Source organism: Taurulus bubalis (assembly GCF_910589615.1).
Source record: "Taurulus bubalis genome assembly, chromosome: 9".
Taxonomy (NCBI): domain Eukaryota; kingdom Metazoa; phylum Chordata; class Actinopteri; order Perciformes; family Cottidae; genus Taurulus; species Taurulus bubalis.
In genome coordinates this window covers 19,375,261-19,401,679 of record NC_136597.1, presented here as the reverse complement: position 1 = coordinate 19,401,679, position 26,419 = coordinate 19,375,261, and the positions used below count along the sequence as shown (strand labels likewise).

General features: G+C 40.5%; 4 protein-coding genes across 4 annotated transcripts; 1 reads left to right on the top strand and 3 right to left on the bottom strand.

Annotated features, from left to right (window-relative positions):
• Positions 1-1,025: 1,025 nt before the first annotated feature.
• On the bottom strand, positions 1,026-2,725 carry LOC306741112 (D(2)-like dopamine receptor; the record flags this gene model as incomplete). Its single annotated transcript, XM_079223365.1, has 3 exons — positions 1,026-1,175; positions 1,316-1,461; positions 2,245-2,725. 3 exons carry the CDS (start codon positions 2,723-2,725, stop codon positions 1,026-1,028), a joined length of 777 nt encoding a protein of 258 aa, XP_079079491.1.
• Positions 2,726-5,595: 2,870 nt separating this feature from the next.
• On the bottom strand, positions 5,596-8,215 carry parietopsin (the record flags this gene model as incomplete). The annotated part of the gene is made up of 5 exons (XM_079223364.1): positions 5,596-5,751; positions 5,891-6,136; positions 6,289-6,617; positions 7,054-7,436; positions 8,184-8,215. The coding sequence occupies 5 exons, from the start codon at positions 8,213-8,215 to the stop codon at positions 5,596-5,598; spliced, it is 1,146 nt and encodes a 381-aa protein (XP_079079490.1).
• On the bottom strand, positions 8,059-17,081 carry nt5dc3 (5'-nucleotidase domain containing 3; the record flags this gene model as incomplete). The annotated part of the gene is made up of 14 exons (XM_079224231.1): positions 8,059-10,193; positions 10,289-10,353; positions 10,447-10,587; positions 11,690-11,776; positions 11,868-11,949; positions 12,111-12,212; positions 13,196-13,298; positions 13,497-13,557; positions 14,395-14,532; positions 14,616-14,706; positions 14,913-14,968; positions 15,095-15,169; positions 15,782-15,966; positions 16,796-17,081. The coding sequence occupies 14 exons, from the start codon at positions 17,079-17,081 to the stop codon at positions 9,929-9,931; spliced, it is 1,737 nt and encodes a 578-aa protein (XP_079080357.1). The 3' UTR covers positions 8,059-9,928.
• A 2,402-nt stretch (positions 17,082-19,483) lies between these two features.
• On the top strand, positions 19,484-26,300 carry hsp90b1 (heat shock protein 90, beta (grp94), member 1). The gene is made up of 18 exons (XM_079224092.1): positions 19,484-19,624; positions 20,137-20,239; positions 20,576-20,717; positions 21,478-21,594; positions 21,687-22,018; positions 22,243-22,354; positions 22,461-22,586; positions 22,992-23,108; positions 23,197-23,334; positions 23,447-23,524; positions 23,614-23,679; positions 23,990-24,259; positions 24,408-24,653; positions 24,790-24,926; positions 25,059-25,137; positions 25,364-25,519; positions 25,789-25,908; positions 26,023-26,300. The coding sequence occupies exons 1-18, from the start codon at positions 19,576-19,578 to the stop codon at positions 26,047-26,049; spliced, it is 2,415 nt and encodes an 804-aa protein (XP_079080218.1). The 5' UTR covers positions 19,484-19,575; the 3' UTR covers positions 26,050-26,300.
• The last annotated feature ends 119 nt before the right edge of the window (positions 26,301-26,419 follow it).

Sequence of the window (26,419 nt, the reverse complement as noted above, 5' to 3'; positions counted from 1 at the left end):
ATGAAAGCCTGTTGAACATCAATTGCATTGAGTTGCTCTTAAATTATAATATTCATTATAATAAGCGAGACTTGGTAGATTTCACTGTGTTTAAGGGCCATTTTGTACATTTTTCATATTGTAAATATCTCAGTTAGAACTTTATCGACTGCATTTGAAGTTGGCTCCTCTTATTTCTAGATTTAGTTTACAGTTGTTGGCATACTATTTCTGTCTGTTTACTGGTTGAATTAAGGATTTGCATGCTGTCATTGCAGAATTCTGTTTTATTAAAAGTATGTCTTCTTGTTGGAGGTTTGTCAGTAAAGTTGAGATTGATGGAAGGAAACACAATGCGACTGGTATGTTATGATGTAAATTCCGCAACACTTTGCTTTTAATGAAATGCAAATCTTGTCATATATTGAGTACATATATAAGGAGTAAGGCAAAGCGACAAATGGTCACACATTGTGCATTTGGTGCAGTGGATAGAATAAATACTGTAGCTCTACTGAAACATCCATTAAATGAGCCATGTCTTTTGTTTTTTTTTACCAGAGCACAGTTAGATGGATTTCATAACATTTTGCCTTAATGCTTTAAAGAGCATCACTAATAAGCAGATGGGGGTAATAATTAGGGACATGTGAAGACCTGACTATCCCAGTGGTTGGTCCTGCCTGCAGGGTCTCTGGAGACGGACACGCAGGCCTCAGTGATTGTTTGACAGAGAACTCCCGGGACAGCATCCGTCTGCCGTGCTGATTGCTTCAGTCCAGGCTGCTTCTGGCAGCATGCAGCGCCTTTGCTCTGCAGCGTTAAGTAACTGCTGCAAAGTCCTCCCGCATCAAATCTAAGATAACGCAGCAGCATATAGAATAATATACCCAAATAGAAATTCACACTTTGTCTTCTGTGGTTTAATTTAGTTCATATTTGAACAATGGCTCGACACGCGTTAACCATTTTAACACTCATAGTGAATATTGAATTTGGTCATTTGGTCTTGTGTCACTCAAAAGTAGATACAAGTGTCAATATGGTCATTTCTTATTGAACAAAGACACAAAATTGTTTTTAATTCTATAAAACTCTGTCTGAAACTGAGGGTTCACTGCAGCATATATGATAGGGTCACTCAGAGATGTGACGCAGGCGACAGAGACTGACAGAATGCCCATGTCCAGAGTGATCTGAAAAACATCAGAGAAAATAAAAAAATATAACTTGGTTAGCTTTTAAACCGTTGGTTCAGTTTGATTTATAGAAAATAAGCAGCACATATGCACACAAAATGTCAGAAAAAGTTGCACTCTCACCTACAAATATTTACCTTTGTATTCTTGTTGTCATGAACAACAAAATTCATCAGGATAGTTGTGATCAATGGGAACCAGAACAAGAGGAAGGATAGAATGATGTAGCCAGCCCGCTTCGCCATTTGACTTTCCTTCTTTTTGTGCACTCTTTCTTTATTTGCTTTGGAAGGCATCATGCAAACAGGACCTTCCACCTGCACACTTTGCTTTGTAGCTTCTGTTTTGGGGGGATTATTTGAGATGGGAGGTAATGAAGACACTTGATCTACTGTGGCAACAGTCATTGTTTCTCCTCCATTGCTGTTCTTAGCTTGCTTTAGTTCAATCAGTAGAACAGAAGAGGATTGGGGTTTTTCTAACTGTGCAAATGAGGGACCATGGCCGGTGGTTTCTTTCATTTCAGAGGGCGCTTTGACCATTTCCACTCTCTCTATGGGCTCCTTTTCTGTGTCGAGATTGCTTGACACCTGCGGCATTGTGGTCTTGCTTTTAACACTGGCAGCAGCACCTCCATTTGATGGTTTCGTCTCAACTTTTGTGCCACAGGAGTTGGACTGCTCAGTTTTAAAAGCAGTCTGCACGGCAAGCTGCATTGCAAGAGGGTGAGGTTGTTCTGTTTTCAAGTCAGTTCTCTCTGATGCAACACTTTTGCTCAGGGTCTGGTTTTGCTCGGATTTCCCGGGTCCCTTTTCCACGGCTGTGGTTTCTTCTTTCTTCTGCTCATCTATAGCTGAAAGACGAAAAGTCCCTTTGTCAAATATTTTGCGATTGTGTAATCTCACAATGACAAATATGCGCGCATAGAATAAAGTGATTATAGTAAAGCAAACTGCCCACAGTGGAAACAACATGTAAAGTCCAAAGGTATCATTGGAGGATGATGTTTCTTCATATAATCCTTTGCATTTGGCATGCACAGGTGAGTCCTTCATAAATGTCAGACAAACAAATGCCACCAGAAAAGCCAAGATCCATGTGAGAGGAATCTGCACCATAATCCGTCTTCGCCTTTGACTATTTTTAAAAGGTTGGGCAATGGCCTGGTACCTCTCTGCACTTATACAGGTCAGTGTCAACAGTTGGATGCAGCAGCTGAAAGAGAAAGAGGCCACTTGTGTATCACAGAGCAACTCGTCCACATGTCCTCTTTGATACACACTCACGACGATGGTAAAGAGAATGGGGCAGTCAATTACACACCTCAGAATGTCGATGACTGCAAGATTCACCACCAATGCATTGATCGCAGTTTGAAGTGTTTTTTGATGGCACACTGCCAGTATGACAAAAAGATTTGCTGCAATCCCCACCGCAGAAGTGATCAACAGAATCAAGCTGTTTGCCACCACAAAGGCGATGTCAGCGTAGTCCTCCTGAACGGTGTTGTTCCCAAAGTCCCACGCAGGTGTAGGCTCGCCTCTCATCTCCGGGTTCAAAAAGCCAACAGGTTTAGTTCCGTATCTTCATTCTCTCGCCTGATTCGCTTGTTGGCAAGGGATTCTGCACTGAGTGAATAATATTAATGGGTGAACCTTTAGCTTGGACAAGTATCCACCCTTTTCATTATCACTCCACTGCAGCAGCAGGTCACCTGGGAGTCCTCACTGTTCACAATCATTAAAGACTGTGCTGTGTATTCACATGAGCACGGACAACAGGGAAAAAGGATGGCTGTTAATTGAAAACGTATTTACGTCACTATTGTCTAAATCCCGATTAAAACTTTAAAAAGCCAACAAGGGGCTCAATACAGCAATGCAATAAGGATGATGCTGTAATACATAGGCTATTGTTAAAGTATATGTGTGAGGGGAACAGCTGTCCAATTGACTTAATATCATGAAGGTTACAAGCTTTACATTAAACATGCCAGATGGATGAGTTGGGAGTTCTTGAATTGGCTTAGGAAATAAAGGGAGCCATGCAGCTGGATTATAGCATGACATTGTGTAATCCTGTTTGGAGATAAAGTGTGAAATGCTCTTTCCTTTAAATGTGCAAGCTTAAGGACTTCGCAAATCTGGGATTAGATCAACACAATACATTTTTCTCCTGACCATCCTACATTTTAGACCCAACAAATGTCGATCAATTTCACAAAGATAAAAAGTTCTGGAAAATTAAACTGTGCTAAATCACAAAACCATGTATCAAATGCCTTGGCAATAAACAAATACTGTAAATATTTCAAACAACTTGTTAAACATACTTTATTTCGGAACAGATTCACATTTACAATATTTACATAAAACCGCCAAAACAAGTGGGAAGGAACAGCACAAAATAAGCATCAAAACAAAAAAAATGACCCATTTTACATAAAAACTAATCAAAAACATCCTGACATATTTACAAAAGACTTTTCAGAAACATTACATTGGGGCAGCCACCACTAAACAGGTTTATGATCGAAATCACTCATAGTGTTCACCTTTTTTACACTTTATTATGTTGCAGCTAAAATGTGCTAATTCACTCTTCAATCTACACTCGCTCCACTGATCTGGACTTTATGTCAGAGTGTCCAGATGGAAGCCTTTCCTCAGTGAAAGACACATGATAGGGTTGTAGTAAAGGACTCTCGGACTGAGAAATAAGATGCTGGTTGTTTGGAATCAATTCTAAGGGTCATATCTGGAGAAAATCAGGAACAAGAGACATTTTAATCCGTTGTTTGGGAAAAATAAGAATTGTCAGACTGACCGTATCACAAAATTGTACTGTGAAACGCTACTAAAGCAAATCATGGTGTGATTAATATAATCAAGTCATCGCTCCCAAAAACAAAAGAAAAAACAAACATGCAATGAATATTTACTCCCCTTAGATCAAAACAATAATTGCCCTAGTTACTCACTATAAAGTTAAGACTCTCTTTAATTGTTTCCTTTTTTTTCATTCAATGATTGACGTTAATCTTCATTTCTGGGGACTCAGTTTTGTTTCAGGCGTGTGCCACGTAAGACACAACGTCTTGAGTTTGAATCAGGCTCAGAGGTTTTGTCATCCCTATCGGAAACCATCTAATTCTTCTGAACTGTCTATAAAAAATAAACACAAAGGAAACCGACTAGAACAAAATAGGCCAGCTAAGAAAAAGAAAGTATCTCACTGCCTGACTGACTTCCCATTGTTAAAACATGCACAAGGTGAGCTGTGCAGCAAGCTTACTTAAGTGCACCCAAACCTCATGTATTTTGTGGGTATTGCAGAACTGATTTATATTCATTGTTGTTCTTACATATTAGACCAGCCGTACAATCTGAGAAAGAGCACATTGTGTTTCTTTTGCAAAGCCTGCAATTGATAAATAATTGGAGTGAGTAAATCTCGTATTCACACAGGGGCTCATGAGTGAAATTATGCCTGTATACACTGCAGCAATCTAATAGTATATGTGGTATGCTGCAGACTTCTAGGAGGTGTGAGAGGTAAACTCGACAATGTTGGAGCTGGTTATTGTTGACATTGATTACATTTTTTGTTTTACATAATAACATATGGGAAGAGGTGACGTGCAGTATAATAATAACTGAAATAGAATGTGAGTATTTATTTCCATACAAAAATGCCACACAAAATGCTTTTGATCAACATATAACTGACTTTTAGAATGAAAGAAGTATATTTTTCCACATGGAAACAGCTCAAGTGCATTTTATTTATGAACAGAAATGCAGGGGTCAAAGGTTTCACTTCCTCACAGTCTCTCTCTCTCTCTCTCTCTCTCTCTCTCTCTCTCTCTCTCTCTCTCTCTCTCTCTCTCTCTCTCTCTCTCTCTCTCTCTCTTTCCATTCCGGCTGTAATTGACCTCCTATAGTCTTGCAGGATCTCCTTTTTTTTTTGGCTAGTTTCCCACATGCATACAGAATACACATGCAAACATCAGTATGAAAGAGGTAACACTTTACTGATCTAAAAAATCACATAAATAAAACCATTTTACTGAATAATCTGAAACAATGGGATGGACAATAACGACAGGAACACCTTGCAATGTAATGCAATATAATAAAATACTAAAACAAATTATTTTCTCCGATGAATCAACTGATCTCTTTTATCATCTAACAAGGGGACAAAATAAGCACTATTTGTGTGTATTGTATTGGATTGCATTTACATGTTTCACATAGTTTTCCATTTGTTTTGTCCACTTCCTCAAATTCAGTTACTGAGCTGATTCTGTTCCCACTGGGCTGTAGTGAAGACCTCTCTGAGACATGGGCCTGGAGATGTGCAGGTCCTTGATGAGGCACCGATTAACACTGAAATGTGTTTTTGCTGGAGAAGGTCACAGAGGCAACACCTTGCTGTGCGAGTTGACGTTCCTGCCTAAGGAAGTCAGCCGGCTGCTCTTGTTCAAGGAGCGCATGTTGATGCTGACGGTGCTGGGCATATGGGAAATGTAGCGACCGCACGACAGCATCTCCATAGTGGCATCACGGAACTGTTGGACATAAAAGATTTAAAAAAAGAAAAGAACATTCAGGAAATATATGAGCATCAAGTTCACGAGTATAAGTATTTGTGCATACTCAGCCTTTGCATCTCAATTTTAGAAGTAGATATATTCTTTAGCTGCTTACCTGCTTGTTGGTAAGGAAGTAGATAATGGGGTTATAGACGGGGCTGGTCTTGGCAAAGTACATGGGCATGGTGGCGACCAGTGGAGGGATGTAGAGTGTTGGATCCATGACAACCACCACTGACAGTGCCGTGTATGGCAGCCAGCAAATAAAAAAAGCTATGATCATAGAGAGGACCATACTGATGGCATGCTCATTCTCCTTCTGGCTGGAACGCCCACCCTGGAGCTCCACACTCCTGTTCAGCTACAAGTAGTAAGAACATTTCACACCCATTAACAGCTATTTAAAGCTTGTTTTAGTCTGTAGGCGGTAAATTGCAAACAGACGAGGCATTTTAAATCTAGCTCTAATGGTGTAAAAGTGTAATAAATACACAGAAACCATCATGAGCCCACCTTATTCATGGTTGTGAGCATTTTGGTGTAGCAGTAGATGATGACTGCAACCGGTAAAATGAAGCAGAGGAGTGTGTAGAGGATGAGGTAGCTGTAGTTGCTCCACGATCTCTCCTCCCAGGCCAGAGAGCAGGAGGTCTGGACTCCCTCAGGTCCGTAGGAGCTCCAGCCAAATAACGGAGCCACCGCCCAAAACAAGCAGTAGATCCAGACAATTAGAAGCCCGTTGATGCTTCTCCGCATGCTCAACTTGAGACCATTTCTCGGTTTGCACACCACGTTGTAACGCTCGTAAGCAAGCAGGCTCAAAGTGCAGAGTGACACCAGACCTGGGAAAGAGAAATAAGATACACATCTCAAGTTGCACTTACTTTTTCTGGACGTTTTAAATACAACTCCCTTCTCAGGGACTGAACATCAATACCTCCATAATAAAAGGGCAAACTTCATCAACTGAGGATTTGTTGTATTACAGTTTGAGTCCAAAGTCAAGAATGAACTTCAGTCAGATGAACAAATATAGGAATAAACATGACATTTGCAAGATCTGATTACAGTAGAGGGACATTTTTGAAAAAGCATCCAACAGAGGCCTACAACATGAATATATTTGTAAAGCCACAACACATTCTGAGATTAGGCGAAGCGAAACAAAAAGAAAACATTCTAGCTTTAAGATTGTGTTTCACAGTGACACAGAGAAAACAAACTTGCTCTCAAAAAGCCTATACAACACACAAACTGCTCTCCCACGACTTCACTTACCAAAATAATTGACTGCAAATCCTTGAAACACGCAGGCTGTGTGGCCGATAAAGAAGGAGCCTTGGTAGTTGGTGATGGTGACGATCAGGGAGCCGCACAGGCCTATCATGAGGTCCGACACCGCGAGGCTGAGGATGAAAACGTTCATAGGCTGGAGGAGCGACGGATTCCTCAGTAACACGGTTATGACGAGAACATTGTTAAAAACTGATAACACTGTGTTGATGAACATGAGGAAGGAGAGTATACTGTAGCCCACCCGAGGGAAGATGGTGGGGGTAAAAGTCACCATCTCGGGGTGGATGGATGGAGGAGAGCCGGAGCTCAACAGCATGCTGTTGCTGTCCATGGTGCCCTTATGAAGTCCAGCTCTGGTGGAACAACTGTGAGGCCAGAGACCGAAATCCGGGGACGCTCAGCTCAGCTCGGGACACAGCATCATTGATCTTATCATTACTGATCTCTCTAAAACCACTCGGCTTTGCTTATTTTCTAAGGACTCAGATTGTGCACCTGTCTGATGGAGAAATCCCCAAATGCAATATGCGAAATTGGTCCGTAACACGATTTGAATGGATTAGTCTCAATAAACCCACTGCAATAATGGTAATTAGAAAGTCGAAGGATATTAAGGAGTGATGAATTAGCCCGGAAATTTAATTTTCAAATTATGAATTACTTCTTCCTTTTGTTGTTTATACAGTTAATAGAAAAGGAATAAAAGAGCATAGTACAAATGGATTACACATTACATAAACACATACCTGCTAATTTAATTACATAACAAGTATCCAAACATATCAATTTGCTTTAAATTCATGACTGGGATCATTAGGTCTAATCCATTTTAATAAATAGTGAAATAAAATACACTTCATATTTAAAACTACAGAAACACAAATAAACCATGAGGTTTAGGTTGTGGCCACAGATATTTAAGAGTTCCCCATCAAATGATATATCAAATACATTCTTTTCAAGCTTTTATTCCAGCAGATGTAAAAACATGTCATGCATTTTCTGCAGAAGTGTGAAACCCAATGAAACTCAATGCTGCCTGAACAGATCAAATAGCAACACTCTTGCTAAATATAGAAAAAACGCTCCTGACAAATATGAACATTTCTCACTTGCTAAAATTAGACTTGATGTGTGAACCCATTCAGACAATTAAATACAAAGATCTCAGAGCATAAATGTGCAGTTCAAAATGAGATGAACTAAGATGTAACATTTGAGAAGCTTCATTACCACATATTACATTAGACTATTGCAAAAATATACACATTAATGTACACAGTAATGTGAAAAGTAGATTAAGGCAACAGAGTTTGTAATGTAAAAGGTCCCATCTGAGTATTCCCATTTCACTGACAGTCTAGTACAGTCTCTATCGTTTTACAGATGCAAAGGATAGAAAAAAAAGCAAAGGTAATCTTCAATTTATATAGACATAATAGACATGACGCGTGACTGCCCCCCGCTGTTTAGACTGTGTAAATACAGCATCTTTGTATAATTTCTCACTATACCTCACACACACACACACACACACACACACACACACACACACACACACACACACACACACACACACACACACACACACACACACACACACACACGTACATGCAACCCTTAACCTTTTGGAAACCGTAGAACCATATGCTACCACTTTTTTTACTTCTCTACTTTTGTTCCCCGTGTTCAAGTAGTCTTGTATTACTATTGTATTACTCGTATTATTTTATATCATTTTTTTCAGAATTTTTTTGTGAAAAAAATGTATATTTTCAATAAAATTACTTTTATACCATATTTTGATCATAACTATGAACTAAGCAAGATTTCTCAAACATATCTTTTGGAGCGATCACCGACATGTACTACCTCCATGGTTCAGACCCTTACCAACATCCCACATACTAATAAAACACCTTTTTGGAAAGGTTATGACCTAAATAATCGGAATATGCAAGAAAATCGAAGCCTATGGGGTGTTGACACCTATTTTTAGTAAAAAAAACTGTGTCGTTCGGTTGAAAAATGGGAAAATCACTGTTTCTATGTGAAAGCCTTCTATCACCGAGAGCTGCCTGACCTTAAAATTTGCATAAGCCTTCCTCCTTGCGCTGTGACGTGGTTTTACAAATGTGGGGCTACACAAGTCGCACAGCACAGGGAAATGTCCAGAGGAAGCGATTTTTTTTAAACTTCTTGCCGTTTTGTGTTGTTTCAGGTACTTCTAGGTGTGTTTGTAAGCCTATGGATTGTTTTGTTAGAATCCCACAAGCCCGTACGGTTACGGAGATGTGTTTGTTAGTGGAATCCGACGTTTTAAGGGATACTTATGAAGGATCTTGTGAAACCGTTTTGGCCACCGCAGCATGTGACGTAGGGTCGTTGGAGATTACGTAAATACTCAAATTGAACAGTTACTTTAATTATTTTCTACAACATATTTATCTTCTCACAAGGGTTGCAGTATTTTAAGCAATTTAAATGAAGTTAAACAACGCTGTGGTTCCGGAGATAATTAAGGAAACGTAAAAAAAAAAAAATTGAAATTTTCGTGTCTGATAATAGGTGCATGCGGCGAGGCTTAAAACAGTGCATTCAATGTTTTTAATTCTGTTTGACTAAAGCGTAAAGTACAAAGTGTCCATTTCATAAATGAAAACATAAAAATGTGTCATGTGCTTTTTTTTGTTGCTTAATTAACATCAACAGTCTACTAGATTGTTAGCAGTTGTACATATCTTAACATGTGGCATGCATCTTTTAAAATTCCATATGTCTAAAATTGACAAATTAATTGAGTCAGCAATGGAGATCATCCATATCTCTCTCTCTTGCTCTCTCTCTTGCTCTCTCACTAATCGGAGTCTGCGTTGGTCCTGCTGAGCTGTGAGGGGACGCTGATACCAGAAGGACTGTGTTCAGGCCAGAAGGGGGCCTCGTGCTGCAGGGGAGTGCGGCGAGGGAAAAAGGTGTGCTGGAAGTCGTAGTTGAGCAGGCAGCTGATGGAGGCCATGTAGATGTCAGCGAAGCGTGAGAGTCGGCGTGAGAAGTAGGTGGGGTTGTGGTACGTCCGGAAGAGACTCCCGAACCGAGAGTTGAAGATGTCCTTCGTCTGTGACCTGCCATGAAAACACATTCATACCATCGAGGTTACATCGGTTCTACAAGATCTCAATAAATGAACTACTCTTGCCAGAGTAATCATCTCCACTACCTCATGCCTTCTCGCTCTTGGATCCACTCCTCCACGACAGCTTGAGATGCTGCATCCCTGTGTACCTGTTTGGGAGCAGTGCAGAGGAGTTAAGCTCACACATTTGAGGATAGAGGCACAGAGGGAAGGACACGTGTGTTTTTATAAAGTCTCCTGACCTGCATCTGCTCGATAAGCCCAGTCAGCGCCTGTAACCAGGCCATCATGTGCATGTACTGCTCCGTGTTCATGATCTTGATCTCCTTCCTCAGCTCAGGGATGATGGCGCCCGTCCTCCAGCCATGTTTCAGCGTCAGATCCTGCAAAGCAAAGGACCGGAATTGTCAATAATTCAGGAATTCACCTGCTTGTGTTCGTGTGTGTTAAGTACATATTAAACAGAACAGCCATAATTTGAGCGTATTGCTGCTGTTACGCCACAGTGTTGTACTCACATTTATGATTACCTGCTGAGACAACTACGACATAAAAAACCCACGCCAGCAGCACAACTGCAATGCCGCACTGGATCTGTGTGACTGAACAGTCTCAGTGGGCCTAGTGGTAAGTACTCGGATGATTATAACAATGCTAACAACCCAAAACAAAAGATGGAATAATAAATACATTGGAAAAAGCTTCTGGTTGTGCACATTCCCTTAAAGCTCATTAGGTGACAAGTGCAAACCAATTAAAACGGAAGTTTAAGTCAGAAGCAAGTAAGACGGACGACTGAAACGCTGAGCAGAAATGAAGAAAAAACATTTCTGGGGGGATTCTTCTGTGTACTTGGATAATCTAATAATACTGCATTACAATTGGAGTAAAACAGCCTCATCCCTCCCCTGTAACTCCGTACTCACTGAGAGATGCTTCTGCCCGCCACCAGCAAGGCATTACGCCAAAGATGTAAACTCTACGTTTCACTATCTCCATTTGCAGCTGATCAGACACATTAATATATCCAAGTCGTTATATAGCTCATTGTGACTCAGTGAAATGTCACTTTGTTTAGCGCAGATGAAGGGCAGGTTGCTAGGTTACAGATATAAAAAGGTAAATATTGTACACTTGGTAGATTGATATATATATAATAAACTGACACTAAAATACCTGTCAACCAAACCCAATGCAGTATGACGGTAACTGTGTTACAATGCATGAAGAATTACTTTCTCAACCCATTTATTGTACTGTCTTTATCAAGCATTCACTAACTATCTCATTGTAGGCTTCTTCAGACAGTTACGATTTAGGCTGTTGGATCTACAAATTAACTAATGTCAGGAGAAACATACTTATCTGAAATGGAGCATGGTCAAGGCCAGGTTCCACTTTTTGTTTTTAATGGCGTAATTTTTCACAATACATGGTTTGTGTGGTTGTAATGAGCCCTTTGTAGTAAATATGGATGCTGCTTACGGCCAAGTCACTGTAGATATGATCACCGAAGTAGAGCACTTTGGATCCCCTCCAGCCGGTGAGTCTCAGGAACTCATAAAGGTTTCCCTACAGTGATCAAACACACACGTTAAAAAACATGAACCATGTATTTTATTAGGTGTATCCAGGGGACATTTTTCAGGAATTATGAGAACACCTGTTTGTAGATCTTTCCTTTTTCCAACTTGTGAATCCTGTCCCAGAGCAATGCACCTTTGTCTGTCACTCGCCTGAAAGGTCTAGTGAAACAAAACACAAAGACACATTTTGTCCAATATTGGCAGCTCACACACAAACATACACCAATGCACATTAATTGTGTGTCCAAGTAATGAACAAGGCAACTGCTGGCCACGTGGCAACCCAGTGGCGTGAAAGAGGCACACACTTAGACACTTACTTCCTCCTGTCATTAAAGAAACCAGGTTTGTCAGCCTGAACGATCACGACATCAAACAGGTCTCTCCAGTCCTTCCCTACGATGTAGTTCATTCCTCGGTCCCTGAGGACAAAGATTCGAGACGTTAGCTTGTGTGCTACATCATGAGGGTATTGGAACAAACACTTGTACTTAAAGCAACACACCACCGATAAAATGTCCATCTTGACCATGTTAGTCCCGGGTTAAATTAAAATCAATGAAACCGGCATGTTACTTTCATCATATAGGTCATTTCACATCGATAACGATGTAAATCACGATGTAGCTTGTTTTCTGGTCGTCCGATAAACAAATAGTCTGGCATAAGCACATGGTTTTGTATCCTCCTGTGTGAATTAAACTCTTGACAAATGAAGTGAAAAACTATTTTCTCATTTAAATAAGACCTCTAGCGCAGAATCTCATTTTCTAATTTAAATATGTGCTCGTTGTTATCAATTTAGACAAATATTGGTGTATATTACGATATCTCAATATGATTGAATTCAAACATGCTAAATTATTACATTGAATTATCGACCAGCCCAATTTCAAAAAGGGAATAGTGCACATCCCCAGTTAGGTACAGGTGCATCAACAAAGGAAAAGGACAGGCTGAGGAGGACAAAATTATGAATAGGTTGCAAACATGTTTGAATATGGATCCGAGAGGACGTCAAGGTCGAAATACTGCATTGGTAAAAACGTGGGAACTTCAGTGTGTGTACAGCCTCTCCTTTTCCTTTGTTCCATATTTAGTGCTGTGAAAACTGAATGTAATAAAACATTAAATCAAGGACACAGGTTTGATGTTTTTGGGCCTTCTGAGGTTGTACATGCATCGCTAGTCATTTTGTGTAATCAAGTCTGACTTGCGGGTAATACGATAGGACTTACAATGAATTACAAATACTTGCGGATAGAAAGCCCTTAGAAGTGTGCTTGCCTAACTACAAAAGTTGAGGCATTAAACAATGGCATCAATTAAATATTAGTACAGCGATACAAGGCAGCGTTAATTAATCACGGCAACACCCCCTTGCGCTCCGTTTGCTCGCACTTACACAAAGTCAAATGGGCTATTGGTAATGAGGAACATCTTTTTCCCATGCTCTGCCAGCTTCTTCAGCACAGCGTGGCTTTGCTCGCCATAGCAAATGTATTTCTCTAGAAAATGAGAAAACAGAGAGGTAGGTGATGGTGATATAATCAGCACAGACAAAACTATGTTTTTTTAATTTGTACTATATCACAGTCTCATTATTTCTGAATTCATTGTTTAAGTCTTGGCACCACCTTAGGTGTGTATAATGTATTAAATTCTGGCTCAAACAAAGTAAAAGGCTATAAATCACGGGACGTTACCAATATCGGCCTCCACGGCTCGGTACATGATGCCCTTGACGTGAACGTCTCTAATGGCTTCCTGTGAAAAGGAAAAAGTCAGGACTTCAGAGACACAATGTTAACATTCAGCTCCAGGAGCTTTACTCTGTGTATAAACAGTTGACTTGGAAGCACAAAGACAGTGCATCTATGAATACAAATTAAATATAAAGAAAGCAGACCCTGGAGTTCAATTGCTTTGGTGACACAGTGAGAATTCCCAAAAAAATTCTAAAGTGTAACCGGCACTTTTGAATCAGTGAATAAGTAAACAGACTCTCCCTTGAGATATTAAACATTAAAGGGCAAACATAAAGGACGTTTATCATATTCAAAGACCATTTGATGTACGCAAAATTCAAGGAAAAGCAGAAGAATAAGCAATAGAAAGAGTTAATGCTGAATAATAAACCAGGCTTGGCAGGGAAAAAATTAGATTATGCGGGGTGTCCTTGAAAAGATATAAGACCCACTCGTGGAACTGAGAGCGCGTGTGAGGGCTTTTAATGACAGCGATCTGTCAAAAATGCTACACTGTCACAGAGAATAGACAGGACCAGCATGACAGCTGCCCTCAGAGGGAGGAGGCAGCGCTGGTTTCTCTCCCTCTGAAGCAGCAGAGCCACCAGAGAACAGACGCAGATGGCCGGAGGCGGGCTTGCCCGACTAAAATTAGACTCCGGTTTTCACGGCTAAAATTAAGACTGGATTGAATGACTGCGAACACACTGCGAACATGAAAGCATTAACATTTATGAATATGTGGTTGGATTTTATGTCTTCACACACGTTGACCCCCTGGGAGATACAGCCAGTGGGTGCAAATACTGTATGCTGACATTGCTCAAAGTCACAAAACAATAACAAGATAGTTCACCTTTACGTCTTTGTAGAGATGCACTGGCTCATAGTCGATGTTGTGCCTCATGAAGAAGTCATTGACACAAGACAGGAGAGTCATCTCGGGCAGGGAGAATATGTCCATGAACTGTTTCATGGTGTGGCCATGGGAACTCTGTGGGACATTGATTAACGTCATTATATTCAGTTTGTATTTCTGTAGCGTCGACCTCGTCACTGAGAAGGAATGCTCATCACCTTGCCATAGAAGTCACTCATGTTCTCGAGAGGTACATGACAACCTTCATACATGGCAATTACTTCCTCTGCAGGGACTGGATCAAGACCCCTGCAGAAGAAACACAACATATTAAATCCTTAGACAATAATAGTTTGAATTGATATCGCGCCACAGAGAAGCTGTAAGATGTGCAGCATCTAGATCTGTAGCCTGATTAGAAACAGCATGTTATACTCACACAGTGCTGTGTGTTTTTCAGTGTATTATTGATTACCCACGACACTGAAGTGAGAAATAACACAGTGCACACATACCTGTATACAGTTCCCAGCTGGATGTAGTGAAAAGCGTCTATCTTCATCAGCAGTGCCTGTTTCAAATCATTGAATATTTCCACAAAATTGATCACTTAATAAACACTGAGTGTGCGGTAAAATTGATGCAAAATATAAAACAACGGTCAGTTTTTGAGTGAGAAAAGCAAAGACGTTCTCACCTTCTGAACATCATAGTGAAGTCCTCTTACAGCAAAATTAGGAATATACTCGTACTCTCTCAGACCCTCTGGATACTAATACAAAAGAAAAACAAATATTTTAGTGACAACAAAACAGCCCATTACATCTCCTTAGTCTTAACACATTTTGAACAACGAATCTGAAGACATGGATGGACATTACAACATGGAGAAGATAACAGCATCTGTCAACTACAAATTGGAACAATGTGTGGCATATTGAGAAAAATGGGTTACATACGTAACACCCCATCGACCTGATTTTATGTATAAGTATTAGTACTAGTTATACATTGTTTTTTCTTTTTGTTCTTTACTTCATTCTGTTTATTTCTTGTTGTTTATTCTATGTTTTTCACCTGTAGTTCTATATGTGTATAACTAAAATGAGCATCATCTAAAAATGTGCACATGCAGTGTCAATTGTCTGAAAAACATATGTAACTGTATAATTGATGCCTACTACCAATAAAAAAAAGAATGGAAAAAATAAACAAAACATTTGAACAACGGAGTGCACCACAAGCCTTACCCATAATCCACCTGTGTAGGTATACATGGTGCTAGATGGTACAACACAGTTATAGCCCAGTTTGAACCTGATTCTGATAATGATCTCTCCAACAAATACATGTCTGAAGTGCCAAGTGAACACTGTGAACACACCCTGTGATTAGTGATGAGAATGTCCCGAGCTATGTTAAAGATGAGGGTGTGCAGGTGCCGGGAGTAGAAAGCCAGGGTGTAGTCGTAGTCGAAGCCGTAGATCTCTGTGTCTCGTAGGCTCATCTCATTGTTTGCAAAAATGGTGTCAGGGTCGATTGAGTTGGTGAAAATTGCCGGGATCAAAGCTAAGAGGAGAGAAACACATGGGGTTGTTTTACAGTTTCCTTCTGTTTCAGAATAGTATGTGTTGCTATGACAGAAAGGCATATCTCAGGACAGATGTACATATATGTATTGAAGGTGGTGGATAAATCCTTTTGATTTGGTGGAACAGGGCCAGTACACCGCCATATAAAGTACCTGCACGCTATATATCTGTCAACTTATGTTTCTCCTGTCACCGTTCTAATAAATAAAATGATTCATGGTGTATTTGTGACGTGTCTGGAGTTTAGTCACTTCCTACTATGCTGCAATATGTTACCAGATACATGCATTAATAATGCAGAATCCAGGAAAGGAAACATTATTAGGCTCTATGCTGGAGCTAATGAACAGTAGGGGTTTCTCTTTCTCCAGCAATACAAGACTGAAATATTTAAGGAAGCCAAAAACCAGATAAAATATTAGGAATGACAACAATGAAAAAAAAAGTCATGGTAATAACACTTGTGAGATGATTTCTGTTCAACTACAGTTACTTATTTCTATCTTTTTTATATCTATTTGCTTAAATGTGTTGCTACCATAAAAGTCTGCGCAGAGCCAAGCAGATGCTGAAGGTAATGCTTGAATTTCAGTATATTTTACAGGTGTTTGTGTTGTATCCTCCACTCCCTTGTCCTGTAGAATAGCTTACAGATAATATATAATTCCCGCTCCTAAGGTGAGGCTGCAGAACTAGTTGGTGCAGAACTCTGCTGTAAACATTCGTCATAACAGCTCAGGGAGATAACAACAGTGTTGTATCTCCCACAGCGCTGTGTCTCGTTGCACGCATGCTGCTGTCCATACCTTCAGTCTGCTTTTTGGTCTCATTGTAAACAGACCGCAGCCGCTCTGTCATGTCCTGGCCGCCTGAAGAGCTGCGACACACAGATGCCGCGTAGTTGGGGGATCTAGGTCGGTGTGACAGTAATTGACCGACTCCATGGGCCCCGGCACCGAAACTCCGTTTCAATAAGCGAGATGTGCACGGCCGGTGGTGTAAACTCTGTATGACATTACAAAAAACATTCGCCTTCTGCAGACAGTCCTTGTGCTTCAGGAACGACGACAGGGGCAAAGACAAGGGCGCCATGACTCTTTGGGTTGAAGCCCGGGTGGAGGTCGCGGTGGGCTCCCACACGAATGCATGCAGTTCAGCAGCTCTTCTGTAAATACCGAAAGTGTCCCTGGGTGGTTGCTCTCTACGTCACTTCCGGGTTTAGCAACGTCCCAGCGAAGCAGCGAATCAGAGGCCGGTGCGTCTGCTGGAGATCAGTCGCTACTGTCCACCAAGCAGCTGCGATACAACCGGATACATGTATTAAACATGCATGTTAGGAAGGACACACATAAACATATAATAAATACATTAAAATAAACATAGTCATGGGGAGACACAATGTATATGTTTTAGGGCGCACTAGAGAGATTATTTTATTGTAATTGTTTCGAAATATAATTTTGATTTACAATCTAATTATTCTGGCATAGGATCTCCCTGTTGTTTTGATGACACTATCTCATAAGTTTGATTTAGAAGATGCACATTATGACTTAGTAAGTCATACTTATAATATATTAAATCATAATAAAGACCGTAATAATAGTGTTATAATAATGTAATAATGAATTAAAAGGCAGCCTTTTTTACGGCACATTTATCACATTTTAAGTGAATATGTTGTCTCATTATTGTGAATAAGTAAATTAAACTGTTCACTTCTCATATTGTTTTTCTCGAATTATTTACTCGAAATACTTTACTTTGTACTGAGGAGGGTGAACACATCTTCGTCCTGTGCCAGACTTGGTCTTCTTCAGTTCAAGGTGGTCCATAGGAGGCACTTTAGTAACAGCAGACTAGCTCAAATGTTCCCAGACCATGATGCAGGATGTAACCGTTGTGACTATCTATGCTCAAGCAGATTTACCACACATGTTTTGGGCGTGTCCTAAACTTGGACGGTTCTGGTGCTATGTTTTTAATATCTTATCTATAGTTTCAGGGATCAAGCTACAACCATGCCCTCTTCTGGCAATCTTTGGAATCCCTGCCAAACCCATCCTATATAGTACCGAAGAAAATTGCTTTTACTACTCTTCTGGCTCGTCGCAGAATACTGCTTGCTTGGAAGTCTCCAGGTCCACCATCTCAGTCTGCCTGGCTTAAGGATGTAATGTTTTTCCTGAGTCTTGAAAAAATCAAATATACACTTAGAGGCTGTAATGACCATTTCACAAGGAAGTGGCAGCCTTTCATTTCCTATTTCAAAGGCCCAATGATTGAGGCGCGTTGGGTTCTGTCCATCTGTCTGATTTATTGCAACCAAATCCATGTACTACAAAAATCTCTGAACAAATGTAAAGGCCATGGGTGTGGGTGGGTTTGTGGGTGGGCGTGTTATGATTCATTATTTTTCCTTATTTTAAATTGTTTAATTTTTTTATTTTTTTGTTTATTAGTTGTATTTCTTCTCATTTTTCACTTTACGTTGTCTGTTTGCTCTACCTTCTTGTCACTTTATGCAGTACTACTGCAAACAGAACAACACACACTAAAAAAAAAAATACTTGTTCGCTGATCCCTGTCGCTATATTGTGCACATTCTCTAATAAAGTATATTAGAAAGAAGAATTATTTACTTTGTCATTCATTATGGTAAGTCAAAAGGAAAGGACTCGTTCTAATTGTCTTAATATTGCATACATTTGACTATTAACTGTTTATGTTTGATTGACTATTACTACAAATCCCATAAGGATTTAAATTGTCTGTATATGTTTAGTTCAATGACATACATACTATATTTAATGCACCCTTCTCTTTCTCCCTCTCTCTCTCTCTCTCATTCACACTCACAAAAACACACTCACACACTCACACAAACACATCACACCATACCTGTAACTGCTATTAGACATATGTAGCTTTATCATGCGCTCGCACAACCCAGTACACACACGTCAGGCAGGTCGATAATAATAATGTGCATATTTGTATGATAATGTAACACGCTATTCATTCAACCATTAATGATTCAAATTTGACTCAATCTCGGTCTTTCAGCACTTGTTCACAGCGACATTTCGTGGACAAAGATTAGTAGTGCATATACTGTGTAGTCATCCCTAAGTGTCAACTGCAGTCAGTGACAATACATCGAGTAATAAACACAATATTCAGCGTCATCCAGCCTCAGAGTCACTTGGCTGTAGCATTGCATAAGAAAATCAAAGTTTAACTAACGTGTTGACAGAGATTTGTTTTCTCCATATCGAGAGGTACATTTTAGGAAGTGATGTGCTGATTGTTCATTCTTGGCCAATGGTGTCTGGCCACGATTTTCGAGTATTGACTTATGTTGAAGAATCTGATTGGACAACATGTACCAGGTACTCTTCTGTGATTGGTCGAATGTTGTGCGTGGTGCGCAGCCATTGGCCGGTGGTCACGGGTTTAATAAAGTGGGCTCTTTCAGTGGGAGAGGTGGGTTGTCAGTCTTTCTTGTTAAGGCTGTGCTGCGTGCTCTTATCTCCCGGCTTTTGTTTCAGGAGCTGAAGATACTCATCCACCTTCGAGCAGGAAAATGAAGCGGGTTTGGGCGATAGGTCTTCTTTTCGCTCTCTTTGCCTTTGGTGAGTAGCGGAAATGTATTTGCCATATTGTCTCACTTTTAACGACCTAACATTTTAGCTAACATTAGCCACCGAGCTAACGTTAGTCTGCGTAGACTTGGTTGCTTCTTCTCTGCTCGTTCGTCACCAGAGCCTTTCATATATTGTGTCGTTATGAGGCTTACTTTTGGCCCAATTGTTAATGATAGACACCACAATATGTCGGGCTTCAACACACTTCTTGTAAAAACGCGAATATGCAGTATTTCTAACCGCCTTTCCAGAAACGCAAAGTAACGTTGTTAAAGCAGGTTGATGCTCGCTATGAACCCCATTAAATCGTTGCTTTTTAATATCATCTAGGGTTACAGCCGTATTGTGCCTCAGAAAAAAAGCCCTCCTACTTAACATCGCACCTTACTTATTTAGTGATTTCGATCACGACTTTTCAAATCCTCTCTCTAAGTGAAATGATCTTTAGTGCTGTATATTTCTTCAGATAATAATGCATTTTTTTAATCCCCTTTTGGCAGCGGCTGTAAAGGCAGAGGATGAACTTGACGTCGATGGGGCTGTAGAGGAGGACTTTGGTAAAAGCAGAGATGCCTCCAGAACAGATGATGAAGTCGTGCAGAGGTAGGTGTCCCTTTTTGAATATATGTTTGATGTGCCTTTTGAGTGAACTGTGGTTGTCCCTATCTGGAAAGGTCGACTAAACCTAGAGTTAACAGCACAAGGTCAACATGACCAAGCTTGTGCACACAAACGCTCATAGCAACTCTTGAATCCCAGTGGTGGTAAAGCTCTGCAACCTTTACTGCACATCCGTCACTAAGACGAGGAAATCCTGTGTCTTGGCTTTAACTGATCCCTTAGGGCAAAAACTGATTTTGTTTTTTTTTCTTTTCTGCCTGAAGATATGAATTGTTGTTGTGCACTTTCCTGATCTCACGTGTGTGTGTCTTTCCCCAGAGAGGAGGAGGCTATCCAGCTGGATGGCTTGAACGCGGCTCAGATCAAGGAAATCAGAGATAAGTCTGAAAAACATGTCTTTCAGGCCGAAGTCAACCGTATGATGAAGCTGATTATCAACTCCCTCTACAAGAACAAAGAGGTGAGCGGGAATATATAAGATCTTGATGTACAATCACAGGTTTTGCAGGAAGATTCTGTTGATTTACTTGAATCAGTGAGGCGTTAATTCAACAATATGTTTATTTTTGATGTCATAGTTATTTTTATATTGAATTGTATTTCTATCTGTAATCTTTCCTTTTCATGTTTAAACATAGGAGTGGGCATAATATTAACACCTCAATAAATTCAAGTCCAGTACAATACTGCTACAACCTCAATAATATACATACTTAATTAATACATCTCTGACCGTATCAATCAAAACTAATATGTATTATCTTTTATACAAGTAGAATTTATGGCTGAGCTGTTGACTTGGATTGCATTAGATTTTACAGATGCTCCTCATAAAGTGGCAACTGTGTTTGAAACCAATTAAAACAACCATATTTTGAAACTCATCCTATACTGTAATTTGACTGACTGCAACAACTTAACATAAAATAACATTTTAAAAAAAGCTATTAAAACAACACTCATCAAATTGTATGGCCCTGAGTTTTGAACAAATATTCCAGCCACTGAATCAACAAACTGGGTAATGTTGTGTAACATGTATTAAGGCACACCTGCTGGGTGTCTGTCATCCAACATCTCTCACTGTTTGGGATCTAGGGGAGGGGGTCTAGTGGTTGGACTTCTGGGCAGGAATATTGTTGTCATTATAAAGATATGTCTTACAGAGCTCTTCAGTAAAGGTTGAACTAATAATAAGATGATGTTTGCATCCGTTTCAGATCTTCCTCAGGGAGCTGATTTCCAACGCCTCAGATGCTCTGGATAAGATCCGCTTGATGTCTCTGACCAATGAGGATGCAATGGCCGCCAACGAGGAGCTGACCATCAAAATAAAAGTATGCACAAGAACAACTTACTGTATGATTTATTAATGATGTTAATATTTCTTGCTCTGTTAGTAACTTAATTGTGTTTGTCCTATCTCCAGTCTGATAAGGAGAAGAACATGCTCCACATCACTGACACTGGTATTGGAATGACCAAAGAGGATCTGGTAAAGAACTTAGGCACCATTGCCAAGTCTGGCACCAGCGAGTTCCTCAACAAGATGAACGACATGCAGACTGAGGACCAGTCAACCTCGGAGCTTATCGGCCAGTTTGGTGTGGGTTTCTACTCCGCCTTCCTGATTGCCGACAAAGTCATCGTGACATCCAAACACAACAATGACACCCAGCACATCTGGGAGTCCGACTCTAATCAGTTCTCTGTCATTGAGGATCCCCGTGGGGACACACTGGGCAGAGGAAGCACCGTCTCGTGAGTTTTTAGTTCTCAAAATCACTTCTAGCAGTTTTTGCTACTTTCTTTAGAATAATAATCAACTGCTGTTAGTTGTATTGGTCTTCGCACCTCTCCTTTTGGCTCCAGAATACTATAACACTTACTTAATTACACCTGGACTGCTGTTTTCCTGTTACAACTCTACTCTCAAATGTTCAAATAGTATGGAAATTCAACAATCCTCATGTTTCTAACACCAGACTGGTCCTGAAAGAGGAGGCCTCAGACTATCTGGAGCTGGAGACGATCAAGACCCTCGTCAAGAAATACTCCCAGTTCATCAATTTCCCCATATACGTTTGGGCCAGTAAGGTGATTACTTGAGCAACTTCCTCCCACATGTGACTCAGACTTCATCCCAGCAGTGTTGTGAAACTGATGTGTGAAATTACATAATTTCTTCCCCTCAACATGCCAGACTGAGACCGTTGAGGAGCCCATCGAGGAAGATGCAGAGGAACCAGAGAAAGAGGCTGCTGAAGAAGAGGCAGAGGCAGAGGTCGAGGAGGAAGAGGAGGACAAAGAGAAGCCTAAGACAAAGAAGGTAGGAAGTGAATTTAAGTTGTCTGATGACTTTCACGTGTATCTTAAAATTGGGAGTGTGCCCGACTGAAAATTTACATAGTCAAATATGACCGGTCAAGTCTTTCCTATCACAGTGGCATGTCTTTTTCTTTTCGTTTTTGCTCATTGGTGCTATCCATCTATAGTAAAAACAACCTTATTGTCCGACATGCATGATACTATCGCTTGGCTGTTTTAGAAGAACGGATACTGCTATTTATGTGGTGTGTAGTTGTGGCGCTGGGGAGGAGATCAATAGACAGACGGTTTATTATCCTACTTGCGTTCATAAATGGAACTTCCGGTTGTTTTGTTTGGACATATTAATACATAGATAATGTTGGGCATTTAAAAAAAAAAAAAAAATTGTTTATTATGTTTGTAGGTTGAGAAGACTGTGTGGGACTGGGAACTGATGAATGATATCAAGCCCATCTGGCAGAGACCAGCTAAGGAAGTCGAGGAGGAAGAGTACAAGGCGTTCTACAAGACGTTCTCTAAGGTAGGCACCAGAACGGCAGCGCTTTGTCAAACATCCACGTAGATTGTGTGCCCTCCTTGTAGGCTCAACATGTTTTGTGCTTTAACAGGACAGTGACGACCCTCTGGCCCACATCCACTTCACGGCTGAGGGGGAGGTTACCTTCAGATCCATCCTGTTTGTGCCCACTTCAGCTCCCCGTGGCCTGTTTGACGAGTATGGCTCCAAGAAGAACGACTACATCAAGGTATTTCCTTTGACTGTCTCAATTTTTAAGGCATTGTATGGTCCTTTTTTATAGAAGGATAATCAGGTTTCCCTCAACTCTGTTTCTAAATGATTGTTTCTTTCTGTCACAGCTGTTTGTGAGGAGAGTTTTCATCACTGACGACTTCAACGACATGATGCCCAAGTACCTGAACTTCGTCAAGGGAATGGTGAGTGATGCTAACTCTATCTGAGACACAGGCATGTGCTAATATAAACCGTTTGGTCTTTGGTCTTTAATGAACATGTATTTTTCTAGGTTGACTCTGACGACCTTCCCCTGAATGTGTCAAGAGAGACTCTGCAGCAACACAAACTGCTCAAGGTGAGTTTCACATCTGATATTTATAAAACTCCATCTAAATATCAATTGTTTCTTCTTAAAATGTTAAAACGCTTGATTTTATTGATTATGTACATGGTCTTTGATTCTTAACTGACAAAAATATTATTGATAAGCAGGCAGGAAAGGAACCTTAATTGTACAACACATTTCAAAACCAAGCTCAGAGTGTTTTACAGGAAGGAGAACGGGCAAGAGAACAAAGTAAACATTATGAAATAAAATGGTAAAGAACATCAAACAAAATGTAAAGGGAAAGTGACAGAAGATGGGATCCTTTCTGTCTCTTCAGGTTATTCGCAAGAAGCTGGTGCGCAAGTCTTTGGACATGATCAAGAAGATCGCAGAGGAGCATTACAACGAAAAGTTCTGGAAGGAGTTTGGAACCAACATCAAGCTGGGTGTCATTGAGGATCACTCCAACAGGACCCGTCTGGCCAAGCTGCTGCGCTTCCAGACCTCCAACAGCGAAAAAGATGTGACCAGCCTGGAGCAATATGTGGAGCGCATGAAGGAGAAGCAGGACAAGATCTACTTCATGGCTGGTACCAGCAGGAAGGAGGTGAGTGGGTGTATTCCCATTGTTTTAGATTATGTCAACTGGCAGTTTAAACTGTCAAGTACAAGGCGGGCTGAAATTACACTTGGACAATGTCAAATTTTAATTTGATAGGCTGGCACTGATCATCTGTCCTGTTTTCCCTCTGCAGGCTGAGTCTTCTCCCTTCGTGGAGAATCTGCTGAAGAAGGGCTACGAGGTGGTCTACCTGACGGAGCCGGTGGATGAGTACTGCATCCAGGCACTGCCCGAGTTTGATGGAAAACGCTTCCAGAACGTCGCAAAGGAGGGCGTTAAATTTGACGAGAGTGAAAAGACCAAGGACAAGAGGGAGGCCCTGGAGAAGGAGTATGAACCTCTCACCACTTGGCTGAAGGACAAGCCCCTAAAGGACATGGTAGATAACAATTTTGTAATATTCATGATATGGGAAATAAACACCGACTACAAGCCCAATAAAATTTGTCCACAGCTGCTAAACTATGTCTGCTTCATCAGTCATATTATTTATTACGATGCTATCTGTCCCACAGATTGAGAAGGCTGTTCTCTCTCAGAGGCTAACAAACTCCCCCTGCGCTTTGGTTGCCAGCCAATACGGCTGGTCAGGAAACATGGAGAGGATCATGAAGGCACAGGCCTACCAGACAGGAAAAGACATTTCCACAAAGTGAGTTATGATCCGGTGCTTTTCAGCAATGTTGATGCTCATTATCACCGTTGTAAATTGCAAATGTGGAACATGTTGTGGCCTGCCTGACTGTTTACTGTTCTCGTATGTTAATTCTGCTCCTCTCTTCAGCTATTATGCTAGCCAGAAGAAAACATTAGAAATCAACCCCAAACATCCTCTCATCAAGCAGATGCTTAACAAAGTCAATGTAAGTCTGGCCACTGTCACTTCACTATGTTTATACTAACTTTAATGATGGCAATAAATGTAATTCATAAAATCAATATAATGCTTTGCTAAAAATGACTCTAGTTGCTGTTTTTTACCTACAGAAATACATGTCAGTAGTATGTTTCAGTGCAGTTTTTTTTTAACATGAAATGGACCAATCTGAGCAAACAACTGATCAGTTTCTTTCCCTTCATGTCCGTCAGGATGACGGCGATGACCAGACCGCGTCTGATCTGGCTGTGGTTCTGTTTGAAACGGCCACTCTGCGCTCCGGCTACCATCTGGCTGACACAAAGGCTTATGGAGAGAGGATAGAGCGCATGCTCCGACTCAGCATGAATGTACCTCTGGACGAACAGGCAAGTTAATGCCAACTGCCACATTTCTGTATTACTTTGGAAACTGTCAAATAGCAAAGTTTTCCCTGAAGTGTACATGTGTCATGTCAGATTTCCTTTGCCACAGCCAGTGGACACATTCTTATGTCTGGCATGTTCAAACAGGGTTATTTCTTTTCAGTTACACTTAATTTTTTTGTAGAATTTTCTGTTGGGTCATTTTAGGTGCATTCAGTGATAGTTAAAGATTGTTGGGGAGCTATGTTAAAAATAATGTGACTATTTTACAGATTGAAGAAGAGCCAGAGGAAGAGCCGGAGGAGCCAGAGGAGGAGCCAGAGGATGAGCAAGCCGAGGACGACGATTTTGAAGATAAAGAAGAAATTGTTGACGAAGAAGATGAGGAAACGGTGAGAACACTTGGAATTCTTTAGCATGTTGGTGATTTAAACTAAAGCAATCAGACGCCAGAGTATTTGTTCTTTGGGCAGTTTTTTCATAACTTAAATGTTGTTCTCCTGCAGACAAAATCGGACAAAGATGAACTGTAAAGCACTGAATGAAGAGCATGAAACAATGGAGCTGGGATTGGATTGGAGTCTTGTTCCAGCACCACCATGGTCAACATCATCATGGGCGGGGTGCCTGGGTTGGGTTTTTTTAAGGAGAGCATTGTTTGTTTTTGTTGGTTTATTTTTATTACATTCCTCATGACTGTAAATTTGTTAATATTTAACTGACCTGTTTATGGAAAGAAGCGATCCTGTCTCTTGATCGAAATAAATGTTTCCTGGAAAAAGGACACGTGGTGATGTTAACAACATACACAAAATACTAAAACAATATTATTTTGTGGATAAAGGTGACTGATTGTTTGTCACACACACACACACACCAAACTCGACAAAGGGTGTATCGAGC

What these genes read in the sequence shown, in the direction of transcription:
- hsp90b1 (XM_079224092.1), top strand. Translation starts at nt 19,576, where the DNA reads ATGAAGCGGGTTTGGGCGATAGGTCTTCTTTTCGCTCTCTTTGCCTTT. An exon ending in GATGATGAAGTCGTGCAGAG is followed by an intron (nt 20,240 to 20,575) that starts GTAGGTGTCCCT and finishes GTCTTTCCCCAG; the next exon opens with AGAGGAGGAGGCTATCCAGC. An exon ending in ACGAAGAAGATGAGGAAACG is followed by an intron (nt 25,909 to 26,022) that starts GTGAGAACACTT and finishes GTTCTCCTGCAG; the next exon opens with ACAAAATCGGACAAAGATGA.